General features: G+C 38.2%; 1 protein-coding gene and 1 non-coding gene across 2 annotated transcripts; both read right to left on the reverse strand.

Annotated features, from left to right (window-relative positions):
• Positions 1–6,366: 6,366 nt before the first annotated feature.
• Positions 6,367–11,445, reverse strand: rps20 (ribosomal protein S20). The gene is made up of 4 exons (XM_063063867.1): positions 11,289–11,445; positions 9,472–9,571; positions 8,856–8,929; positions 6,367–6,589 (listed from the first exon to the last, which is right to left on the reverse strand). The coding sequence occupies exons 1-4, from the start codon at positions 11,289–11,291 to the stop codon at positions 6,407–6,409; spliced, it is 360 nt and encodes a 119-aa protein (XP_062919937.1). The 5' UTR covers positions 11,292–11,445; the 3' UTR covers positions 6,367–6,406.
• LOC134356777 (small nucleolar RNA U54) lies at positions 8,998–9,061 on the reverse strand. Its single transcript, XR_010020428.1, has one exon. It is a non-coding gene; the product is annotated as a small nucleolar RNA U54 (small nucleolar RNA).
• Positions 11,446–13,351: the final 1,906 nt, after the last annotated feature.

Below are 13,351 nucleotides of genomic sequence, written 5' to 3' on the forward strand. Positions count from 1 at the left end.
CTTTTCTGCAACGTCCAGGAAAATAATAGACTGGTCTACCGTACCATCCAGTGCACACTTCCAGACTGACACAGATGTGGTTCAGAACAAAATCATTATTGGTGCGTTTACCAATAGAGCTGAATTATTTAAACACCGAATCGATTTGGGACGGGGATTACGTTCCAATTGGCCACGGATGTGTGTGTTTTTTTTAAAAAGCTCGGTGTACAAATTAAGATTTCTCATTTTTTATAAACATTCAAATTAACGGGACATCAGAAGGCAATTAAACTCCGGAACTTAATTTGCAAAAGCAACCGAAAGATTTAAAGTTCGTTTTAAAAGGTCTTTTTTTTTAAAAGAGCAAATGTCCGGAACGAGCGAAAAACAAACTGATCGAAGCCAACCGCGGAAAGTTTGGACTTGGAGCAAATGGCCGTTCCAAGTATAGAAAAGTGGATAAAGTTTTTTCTCAAATTTTCTACATGGCACAGTACACAAACAAAATTCGTCCTAATCTGCTAAAAATAGAAATATTTAAAACATGGTGATTGACCTTTATCTCTTTAACAGACAAAAATATTCGTTTAAAAGGAGGCCCTTTAAATTGAGAGTTTGGAACACCTGTTTGAGACCTCTATTGATTATTCTTAAAGGAACTTTTCCTTTAAAACAAATTGAAAGCAATGCAGCAATTGTAAGCTAACCAGAAAGTTAAAACAAAATCACAACCTAGAAGATTACGGTGGAATAAAAATTCATCGTAAGTAATATATAGTATCTCTTTGTTCCTTCAGTGAACAATAGCTAAAACTGCTTATTGAAAAATATGAATAGTATATTTTTTCCATTTGCACTTTTTGCATTAGTTTCATAGGTGTAAATTTAAAAGATTATTATTATTAAGAGCAGCATAGGGTGATGCTCAGCCAGTCAAGAGCATTAACCTTTTGATATGTTCTTGATCAGTAACATTGTCAAAGAGTATGAGGAGAAGGCAGCTGAATGGGGTTCATAATCAGGTTTAATATCATCGGCATATGTCGTGAAATCTGTTGTCTATGTGGCAGCAGTACAATGCAATTCATAATGAAAGAGAAAAAACTGAATTACAGTAAGTATATATTTAATTATCTAAATTAAATAAGTAATGCAAAATAAAAAATGTACTGAGGTGGTGTTTATGGGTTCAATGTCCATTCAGAAATCAGATGGTAGAGGAGAAGAAACGGTTCCCGAATCCTTGAGTGTGTTCCTTCAGGTTCTGGTACCTTCTTCCTGCTGGTAACTATGACAAGCGGGCATCTCCTGGGTGATGGGGGTCCTTAATGATGGATGCCACATTTCAAAGCCATCACTCCTTGAAGATGTTGAGATAGATAAAATTCTTCTCCTATGCCTCATGGTCTTAATCTTTATTTCAATATTCTATTGTTGGATGATATTTCAAAACTATTCCTCTTCAATAATACTTCTAATATGTAAAATACAAATTCTGCATCATTACTGATTAGACATTTAGCCCAACAGATATTGGATATATAGAATCAGAATTTGTTGTCAACATTTTAGCTAGGTTTTGATATCATTGATTACAAATGGTGAAGCAATCACAGATGAGAGGCAATTTTGCAGTTAAATGCAAATATATAAAATAGTCTAAAATGCACTACACTACTGCATGCTTGAACATGAGAAAGCAGTGAGATAAATGTATTAAATAGCATGAAGGTGCTGTATTTAAAGCATAATAAAGGGTTTTGGCCTGAAATATAGACTGTTTAACTTCCCCCCACCTTCCCCCCGCCCCATAGATGCTCTGTGACTTGCTGAGTTCCTCCAGCATTGTGTGTGTGTGTTGCTATAATTGAGTGATGGATATGAAGGTTCCACAACATTGTTTTGAGTTTCCAAGTCCAGTTAGGGGTCCATGGTAGTGTAGTAGTTAGCAGAACACTTTACAGTACCTGCGATCCAGGTTCAAATCCCACCATTGACTGTAAGGAGTTTGTACATTCTCTCCATGACCACTTGGGTTTCCTGCAGGTGCTCTGGTTTCCTTCCACGTTTCAAAGATGTACCAGATGATAGGTTAATTGGTCATAGTAAATTGTCCTGTGATTAGGCTAAGGTTAAATCATGGCTGGGCGGCGCAGCTCGAAGGGCATGAAGAGCCTGTTCTGCACCTTCTCAATAAATAAATACCCTTTTAATTATGTTATATACTGAGAAACCACTTCGGTTGAAAGTGAACTAACGCATCAGAGCTTATTCATTCTAGATGCTATTTAAGCGGAATTTTTAAATTTGTAGTTTAATTGTTCTTATTGTTCTCCTTTTTATTAATCCAGTCTTCCTACCCTTTGTGTAGTGACATCAAGTTCACTTTCTAAATTATACTTCCTTTTCAATGTCCATTCGTTTATTTCACAATCCCTTAAAACTGTTATCAACCTTTCTTATCAGCTACCTAGCAAATAAAAGTGTTGAATTTAATTACAGATAATTTTAGATAACTTTGGCCATGGCTCATTCAATTTGTACCTAATCTAACACAGGCAGCCCTGCCCTCCAATTGGGCACGAGATATCTAAGAGCATGCTGCCGATGGGTACTTTCCAAGCTGATGTACTTGCTGAGGAATGCAGTGAAGACATGTGGGGAAGAACTGCATTCTGATGCCTTTCAGCCACTAGGGGCTAGTTTTGTATTGCTAAAGGAGGGGCATGCAGGTGGTATTGGTGCTCTGCACACGGAACATACGCACACCACTAATGCCTAGAAATATAAGTGTGAACCACTGGACTAAGCAAATAGAAAGATAGACCTGTAATGTTTCTGTATTTTTGTCTGTATTTTTATGAATAAATTTTATTTTGAAAAAATATTAAAAAATTAAAATGTATGGATTTGCATTCCATAAATTATTTTACAATGGTCAAACTTCAAGCAAAATCAGGCAATTTTGCCAAGTCTACTTTGAAATGAGTTAACATCTTAATGTGGGAGCTTGAATTATTAATGCTCAATTTATTTCATGGGCCTGTGATTGTAAAAGACTAACTAGATCACTTAGATAAAAAGAAAACTAGAGCATTTTGCCCAACACAAATTTAATATATTTCAGTGTCTTGTTTTGAAAAACTGGACACTTGCATTTTGAAAGCAACTTTTTCTTTTTTTCAGGGCCCTAAAATGTTTTTAGAGCTAATGAAACACATTTGAATTGTAGTCAGGATGTAATTTAAAATCAGGAACTAATTTGAGAGTGAAAGGGACTAAAATTATGAACAATTCTTACAAGCTCTATCAATAACACTCAAATTCTCAAGTCCATGTGCAAGGTTATTTCTAAGACTATAAAGATGTGAACTCATTGGAAACAGGATTTTTAAAAAAATACTGTAATATTAAGGAAAAGCGAAGACATGATTAGGTGCAATTATATTTGCCTACTTGGAAGCAAATTGTATAAGTGCAAACATATGTTATTTTTAGAACATGGGCACAACTCACAATGCTAAATTTCACCAGCTGTGCTGAGTCTGTGCCCCAGATCTGCTTGTCCTTGCAGTTTCAGGACTTTGGTGGTATCTTGAAGTTTCATGATTTTCTGAGCGATTGGCAATGAAATCATATGTCCACACCAGTCTGTGATAGTGTTTCAAATGGCATTATAGTTCTAGTACTTCAGGAAAATTCGCTTGGAGGGGTTGTTAATCTAGATAATTTACCTGGTGTAATCCATTTATGCATATTGCAACTATTCACAGTAAAGGTAGAAATTGAATTAATTGAGCATACTAATTCAGCAGACTATTTCCTCTTACCAGTGAAATTTCAGACTTTAGTACATCTGCACCAATCCAGAACAATGATTATCCTATCATTAGCTTACTATACAACCATAGTCTACAGCATAGAGATAGCATTGACCTGGAGTGATCATGCCACATATTTCACACCTGATTTGTCCGTCTTATTTCTGCACATACCTATACTTTGAGATAATACCTTCCAGAGTTCTACATGGTAGCATAACTTGCCTGTCTGTGGTTAAGGTGTAGCAATGGGCCCATGACAGCACTAAAGCGGTGAAGCAAATGTCAATAGGGGGCAGTTGTGTGTTTCTCTGTTCAAAATGATGATTGGCTGCATCTTACTGAAGATGATCTCACTAAGCCAGACAGTCTCTATTCCTGCCACAAACCCTTGACAAATCCAATCGCTGGCCAAGTCTCTTTGATCCATTTCCAATCCCACATCCTTTTCTGATCACTTGGTTCCACTTTAAAATCATTCTTCAGCCAATCCCACAAAATAAACATGCGCTTTGCAAAAGTGTTAATACTCCTCTCATTTCACATCAAAACTCCACTCCATCAATGCTTTTCTCCAAGTTTAATTTTCATTGATACCTAATACTCCTTACTCATTACTTCAGCCAAACTATCCACTACTGTCCATTTTTTAGCTTGAAACACCAATATTTATCTTGCCTTCCACTTACCTCTTCCAATGCACATCCTAACTCTATTACCTCCTCCTTGCAGTCAATTATATCTTGAGCAATTTTTATTTATAATACCTAATGACAATACATTCCATTACTTTTAAAGTCTTAATACATTTAGTTTTGGCCTCATGTAAACCCAAGCCTAGATGTCATCCATGTGTGCTCCACTGAAGTTGAATTAACAAAGGATCAATTTGCTACTATCAGCCCCACTCCTGGCCATTCCAAGTAGAATCATGGTTCAGGTAATAGTGCCCCAAGGATTTGTGCCACTGGTATTCTGGTACATACAAGTTCTGAAATTAACTACTTTAAGTTCTGATGGTAGGTCAATAACTAGGGTTGTTTCTCCTATTGACTTCCATCTACTTAACACTTCCAGAAGTAAAACTTCAAAATGTGTTTAATTGCCTTTGGATGACAGGTGCTTCAAAAAAGGGCACTTAGTCTGTTAAACTAAAATATTGTAAGTTACACAGCTTTAAGATCAACATTCTGAGTATACTTATTCAAAAATGCCTGCAAGGTCCACCCAAGACAGGCCTTTGCAGCAATTAGTCTGCACTTTCAACACAAGTTTTTTTTAGAAAAAGCCAATTAGCTGTACATAACATTGCTTTAATCATTAGAGGTTGATGGAAAAAATGTCAAACTAATTATAAAAAATCTAATTACTGTTTGTATTACAAAAGTGATTTAATTTCTAGGAGCAGAATTTCTAATCGAGTCAGATAAACGAAATACCTAGTTCTATATATTGTCCTAGTTGATTTAAATAAGTTACACCCTCTTATATTCACACAAAAAAAAATCAAAAGGCTCTGCTTTAAATTAAGGAAGATAGTGGATTCTAGTTAATTGGGCTATCAATTAATCAGGGCAGCCACTTATTTGGGACAACTCTTACAGCAAAAAACGAATCTAGAGAATTTCCTCATTTGGGACACAATATTAATTGGGGCAGACTTGCCAAATTCTAATTAATGTCAGACATGCACACTTTTGTGGCCATTAAACGCTACACTGTTTAGAACAAAGTTTTTAAAATAGCATCAATTATGTGTTTGTGTTCAAGTGGTTTGTATTAGATAGTCGGCAAGAAATAAACAGTGAGGAAATTCATAACTGTTTTGCTCACTGTGATTTCAAGCATTCAGGCTAGGAGATGCCAGAAACAACTGGGAGAGTAAAAAACTATTTCACTGCTTCATTAAGTAAGGAAATATCAATAATTTGAAGGTATCAACAACCATCTTGAATGTTGCAATAAAAATGATCATCTGGAGGATGCAATCATTGACAGCATTGTATGAAGGCAGTCCATTACCTGCACTAGGTGTCAGCAGATTTTCTTCATCACTAAAACGGATGAATTCCTCCATCAATAATTAGTTTTACAGTGGCTATGTTCTAATTTGTTCTGTTCTATTACATTTAAATACATAATTTGTTACTCGGTTTTTTTTAATATACTTTTTTAAACTATTTCCATGAAACTTTGACTTAGGGCAGCTGCTTAATAGGGCCAAAATGTACTGGTCCTGATGCATCTCAATTAAGTAGAAGCCACTATTCCAAACTGGTTAATATCTGGTATGTAATATAAAAGACTTCACAGTGTTTAATCAGTCACTGAGGAGTATGTGGTTCACGAAAGTCCTGCTCAAAATTTGTTCACAGGCGTGTCCCTAATTTACCATTTCTAGTTTGCTAGGCTGGCGAGAGCATCTTGAATGCCTTTACAACAATATAAGTGCAATTTACTGAAGCATCCTCAATCTATGAAGTGTTTTAATTTCATTGGTCACACTAGAGGATAAAACATCTATTTGGTTGTGTTAATAAAAATAAATTCAGATTAAGAAAAATCACTGTGGAATTTTAATTTTTATTTCATTTCCATAAGATTTAAGCATCAGCAATAGTAACCTCTACTTCAACACCAGGTTCGATGCTGATGGAGGTGATCTGTTTCACAATTTCTGAAGGGCTGTGCAAGTCAATTAGGCGCTTATGGATCCTCATTTGGAAACGATCCCAGGTTTTGGAACCCTCACCACAAGGGGTCTTTCTTGTTGTGATACGCAGTGTCTGAAACAAAGTACATAAACTCATGAATTTAAAATTAACTCCTGCAAGACAGTTAGTTAATTTTAACTAATGACCATACAAAGTGAACTAACAAAGGAAAAACTGTAAACTGAGCTACATCAAATTGAATAAAAGTACAAAATTTTCAAGAATGATTTACCAATACGTTTGGATATATTCTCATGCTGAAATATCAATTAACTAATTGATCCATTGATCTGCAATTCACTTCCCCAAGAGGTTTTGAACAGCAGCATGATACTATGCTAAAAAAAATGTGAGTTTTCACAGCTGAAGCCAGTAACATTGCAAGGTTGAAGCAGCAAGCAGAATAGCAAGAACTAAAATAATAACCCAGTGCAACACTAAGGAAACTGATGTATTCTAGCATTTATTCAAGACTGTGAGAAATTCAGTACGTCTCTTGGTGGTCATTGACAGTGTAATGATATTTCTGACAGTCTTTGAATGCATGTAGTAGCATGTAATGCCACAAGACACTAAATTCTACTTGCAATTAACTGTAAGGAAAGTCCTAAGTGCATTTTGATAGTGGTATATTCTTTGAACAGTGAAAATTCCACATTTCCCTAGGTGAAATGCAGGGCAGGTGAATGAGAGAAGAGTAGTTTGTGGAACGACTGAAGAATTTATTGCAGCTGGAATTTCATCATCCATTCCATACAAAAAAAAAATCAGATGCTAGCATTGGTTGTATAAGTATCAGTGACAATGTCAAAGGTGTTAATGCAGATACTTAAAATTGTCAAATAAGACAGCATCAACTCTTAAAACTGCTAGTACCTGCCTGAGAGCACCAAGATACATACATAACATAAATTTTTCCCAATATTATGCAACAAAACAGGCCTAACTACACAGCCATATTTGAACCTGTATATGCATGGTCACATCAGTTGTGATTTTGTTGCCTAATGTCAGTTTCAGGTTTTTGGTAGTCAGTATTGCATTTACCAAATTTTTGAAGCAATGTATAGTAACATACTTAAATTCCAAGTTCAATTCCTAGTTACCAAGATTCTTAAATTAGTTACCAATTAATCAAACTACTACCTTTTAAATTAATAATTTGTTTACCCGAAACATTACCTATTAAAAGAAACGCGTCTATTCAGAACCTTCCACTGCACTGGGATACTCTCAAACCCAATTCCAATGTTCTTAGAATACTCCGTTATAATGTAGTTATGGTATATTTTCAAATCTAGTTCCTAGTAACAATAGTAATAATGGGATCTACTGATACAACTCCTGTCTCCTCCACCACCAACTCAGGATCAAGCCAAACTTCCCCAGTCCTCGATGGTCAAATCTCTGAATTCAACGCCAACACTGCTTCTCCTGCCAGAAGAGATCTGAACAATTCTAACCCATCTGAAAATTCATTCTAAAAATCACTTGATATTTAGAACTCACCCATTCTTCGAATTCAAGAGCAATACATTTTTGTAACTTTCATGACATTTGTAAGATTACTTTCTGTACTTTTGTCGCACTTCCTCTCAGTAGATATATGAGCTCACAAAAGCATCACAATTACTATACAGTTTTCTTATTCTTATACCTGATATTTCCCCTTGCAATTCAAGCAAATCTTGCTTTTATCTGCATGTTAACTTTCTGCATTTTATTGCTTTTGAATTTTATGTCCTGGCTCTCTGGTAGAATTGTCCTGGTTTATATCCTTAAAACATCTCAATATTTTTAAAATGCCATAAAAGATTTAAATTGAAGCTACACACCTGCCTGCCAGTAACTGCTGGCCAAATTCGTGGTTCAATGGAAAATACTTGGCAACCAAAGTAAAGAATATAGATACCCTCCAGCATTTTGTGCATGTTGCATGTATTAAATATAGAATAAGATATAGAATATGGACATATGACCTTCAGATCAGATATGAAGAAATTGTCACATCCCAGATTAGTTCACAGCTATTATATATATTATTATTCTTTATACAGTGATCTTGGTGTAACAATGAAATAACTGACCCGTTTCTTGTGAAAGTTGAGGCTAATGTAGTAACCAGATACGCCCATTTATATATTACATAAGATCAATAAACACTCATCAATCTCTTTCAAATCACCTGTCTCTGCATAACATAGCAAGTGCTAGTCTGAATTATATATCCAATCTAAATTCTAATTTCTGATTTGCTGTAACTTTAAGCTGCAAATACAAGATCACAGCAAATAAAATCAATGCACAAAATTGTCTTTATCCATATAAAGCAGCATACCTTGGTGGGCATACGAACAGGTCCCTTGACTTTTAGGTTCTTCTCTTTGGCACCACGAATTAGATCTGCACAAACTGCAGATAGAGGAACAAAGTTGTTACGAACAAAAACAAACATTGCCAGAATTTACAGTCAGCTTCAGAACTGGCTCAGAATAGCGTATAAATCAATCATGTAGTTTCATTTACAGAATATCCTCCTTGCCAGGACATACAAAACCCTGTAATTTCAATAGAACAAACAAGTTTTTACTTATACAAATTTATTATTGATTAAGGAAGCACTTTTGTTTAAAAGTACAACCTTTTTAAACAAATCTTATGCTTGTAAACTCAAAAACTGAGCCTCCAAATGAGAAAATTTGCATTGATAATCAAAAAATCAAACTGAGGCTTTCAAACAATTCGAAGCAAGAACAATTTAACTAAGTTTTCTTGGTTATATTTAAATTTCCATACAAGTCCAAACTGTCCAGCTACATGTCCTTGCTGCTCATTGATGCATTGATCCAATTACTCAAGTGTGCACATCTACCACTGACTGATCAAGAACTTTTAAGTTTTTTCTCTCAATATTTACAAAAAATTTTTTAAGTCCACTTTGTACATATGCTTACCTTTCTCAAGTGATTTTACATTTCGGCTGGTCAAAGTAATTCTAATGCGATGGATTGCAACCTCCTGTTCTACAGGTGCTTTGCTAGCGTCTTTAAATGCCTTTATGAGTGGAAAGTAGAGATGCAAATTAAAATTAGATTCTCAAAGAACATAGCTTGTATTTTTCGCCCCCTGAGTAACGTTAAAAATGATTTAGTTATAACGTTTGATACCATATTAAAGTCAATTATAAAAAAGTTAACTGATTCAAGTTGTTCCATACCTATACATTTAAGAAATGCTAGAAATACTCAGTTACTGTCTGAGAGAAACGTGATATGAATTATGCTCTGACAATCATCTGCGCCTCACGATAACTTACGGCCACATAGCCAAACAAGGTCCAACTTACTGGAGGTGAGGTAACCATTTCTTTCTGCCACTAGGTTCAGGATTCAGCTTGAAGCTTGAAAACAGTGTCTCACTGACATGGGCCATTCAACATTACTCCAGGGAAGTGCACGGACTTTACTTACTTAAATGAAAGACATTCAAATGAATAAACCCCTTGTCTGTGCTCTTCTCTAGAGTAAATTTAGATGGGATTTTATTTCTAGTATTTAAATATCCCTCAATTGAACTTAGCTGTTTATTTTTAATTCTGTTCAACACAGGACAGACGTGGAGGCTTTGGAAAGGGTGCTGAAGTGGTTTACCAGGATCTGAGTTAGAAGGAATGAGATACAAGGTAAGGCTGGACAAGCTAATGTTGTTTTCTCTGAAGTAACAAAGGGAGATCTGGTAGAGTTTATTCAGTCACGGGAGCTATAGACAAGGTAGACAGAATCTTTTGCCCAGGGGTACAAATATCAAGTACTGCAGGACATGCAAACATGCATTTAAAACGGGGGGGGGGGGGGATTTAAAGTAAACGTGTAGGTCAGAGCTTATTTTAAAGAGTGGTAGATGCCTGGAATGATCAGACAGGAGTAATGGTGATGGCACTTTAGGACAGTTAAACATGCACACGGATGTGCAAGGAAGTGGAGGGATATAGATCATGTAGAGACAGAAGAGACTGAACTTAATTTAACAGAATTCAAGGGGCCTGTCTGTTCCTGTGCTGCACTGTCCCATGCTTACTAACTGTTCAAAAGCATGAAAAATCATTAGTCAGACTCAACATCTTTTTTTCGTTTGCTTCATGTATCAGCATCCTTTTCTACGTGTCCGTCAACTGTACACAGTGCCACCCATCTTTGCGTAACTGATAAACCTATATACGCAATTTCTACTAGCATCGTCCGCACCATTTAGAAATAAAACCTGAAGTCAAACAAGGCCCAAGTAACTAGAAATAAAAACCCACTGGATTTTTTGAAGACTAACTGCCATTATCAAGCATATTTACCCTTCAACTTATCTTTACTCACGTATATTTCTATCAGTTGAACTAAAGGTACAAATTGCAGTGCTTCCTATAACCATGTAATTCACACTGTGCTCTAGATCTCATCTACATCCCAGAACTGTCCGAGGTAACACATTAACCTGTAAAATTACCACTGGTGTAGTGGATGAAAGGTAAAATCCGGGCCAAGTTTTTGGAACTTTGGGAGGAGAATATCAAAGGGACCAGTACAGGTTGGAGCTTGATGATCAGCATGGATTCGGTAGGCCAAAGGGCCCGTTTCCCTAACAAACTCAAGAGCAACAGCAGCGACGGGAGTGGGGCGCCGGCAGCGGACCGGCTCGGGCGGCACGTGGACAAATCCAGGCCCGGGCCCGGGCCCACACCAACCAGCGGATACCCGCGATCCCCTCCGGCGCTGCTCACCATGGTGACTTCCTGACCGACTTATCCGTCGACTTTTCTCCTCCCCGGTGGGAACTCTGAAAGTGAGCGAACAGCGGTGAGTCAGGAGTCAGCGAGCAGATCAGCCCGAACCCTCGGTCACAGCTAAAGAGGAAGTGGCGCTGCCTTGGCGCCGCTTAAATTGGGCTCCAGCAGCCGCCCCGGAAGGAAACAAGCTGTGGGGTGGAGCCGCCAGCCAGCGGGGTGGGGTGGGACGGGACGGGACGGCCGGGGTTGATGGAGCTGTGGAGGCCGCGGCAACACTCCACTCTTTGGAAATGTACCCGTGTCCTGAATTAACCCCGAAGGCAATCTTGGCTCAGCGCACGGCCTTATTCTCAGGAGCAATGGGTACTTTAGGAGGGGAGCCATGCAAAAGCCTGATTCAGCGGACCGAGATTTTAGTTAGAATGACACCAAAACTGATCTTAATGCTGCAAAAAGCATTTGTCAGATCCCATATTTAACACAAGTTGACGCAGATTTTTTTTCAGGATAACTATTGCATATGTGTGAATGTGTGTTTTCATTGGATTCGCTCGCAGGAGCGTGTTTATCACGGCTGGGGCTCCTGCCTGCACAGGGTTAGGTCGAAAGCTTTTATCGCCAAAATAGTGACCCAGTGGATAAAGAGCTGTTCTCCGAGGCTCACTTAACCACTCAAAACCTTACGTATAATATAGCAGAATAGTGCTCTGACATTAGCACCTATCTAAAACTATACTCCGTGATCAATCTAGTCATTCACAGATCATAAAAAAGACACAAAATAATGAATACGTAAGCAATAAATACTGAGAACGTGTGACAGGGTCCTTGAAAGTGAGTGCATAGATTGTGGGAACAGGTAAGTGTTGGGATGAGTGAAGTTAACCCCTCTGGTTCAAGACGGTTGAAGGGTAATAACTGTACCTGAACCTGCCGGTGAGAGTCCTGAGGCTTCTCTGCCTCCTTTCCTGAAGACAGCAGCGAGAAGAAAGCATGACCTGGATGGTGGACTTAGATGACAGTAGTGGTCTCAGCTAACTCAAATATGGCATTGGAATTGTACTTACCTTCACAGCCATAAGTATGAAGGAGTACAGCAGGGGTCTCAGCACATAACCTGTACTAATGGTGATTGTAGAGGAGTACTGGCATTCTGAACTGACTGGGGTCTACAAGTGAGGAAACAGAGGATCCTGTTGCATGAGGAAATATCGAGGCCTAGATCTTGGAGCTTATTGATTAGCTTTAAGGGGATTACATTATTGAATATAGTCAATGAAGACCATGCTTATGTGTGCATCTTTAATGTCCAAATGTTTCTGGGTTGAGTGAAGAAAGTTCAGACCTCAAAGTAAATTTGTATTTTAATAAATCTAGAATAATAGCCATACAGAATCAATGGAGGAGTACTCATCTTGGGTGTTCAACCAGAATGCAGGAGAAAAAAACTGTGCAAATACAAAAAGAAATAATAAATAAGCAATAAATATTGAAAACACAAGATGAATAGTCCTTGAAAGTGAGTCCATTGGTTGTAGGCACATTTCAATAATGGGCAAATGCTTTACCTGTAATGGACTGGGCAGAGTGAAGACTTAAGGGCTTCGGCTCACCGGGCTTAGGCGGAAGCGGGTGAGGCGAGGAAGGTTTGACATTCATTTTCTGTTGCTATTTGAGGAGAGGGGCATTATGACTGTGAGGGCAGTTTGCTGTTCTCGGTGTCGGATGTGGGAGGCCCTGGAGTCTCCAAGCCTCCCGGACGTCTACATCTGCGCCAAGTGCATCGAGATGCAGCTCCTAAGGGACCGCGTTACGGAACTGGAGCTGCAGCTCGATGACCTTCGTCTGGTCAGGGAGAGTGAGGAGGTGATAGAGAGGAGTGGAAGGCAGGTGGTCACGCCGGGGCCACGGGAGGCAGACAAGTGGGTCACGGTTAGGAGGGGGAAGGGGAAAAGGAAGGTGATGGGGAGTACCCCGGCGGCTGTGCCCCTTAACAACAGGTACTCCTGTTTGAGTACTGTTGGGGGGGACAGCTTACCCGGGGGAAGCGACAGTGG

The sequence above is a fragment of the Mobula hypostoma genome, chromosome 1 (assembly GCF_963921235.1).
Source record: "Mobula hypostoma chromosome 1, sMobHyp1.1, whole genome shotgun sequence".
Classification (NCBI taxonomy): domain Eukaryota; kingdom Metazoa; phylum Chordata; class Chondrichthyes; order Myliobatiformes; family Myliobatidae; genus Mobula; species Mobula hypostoma.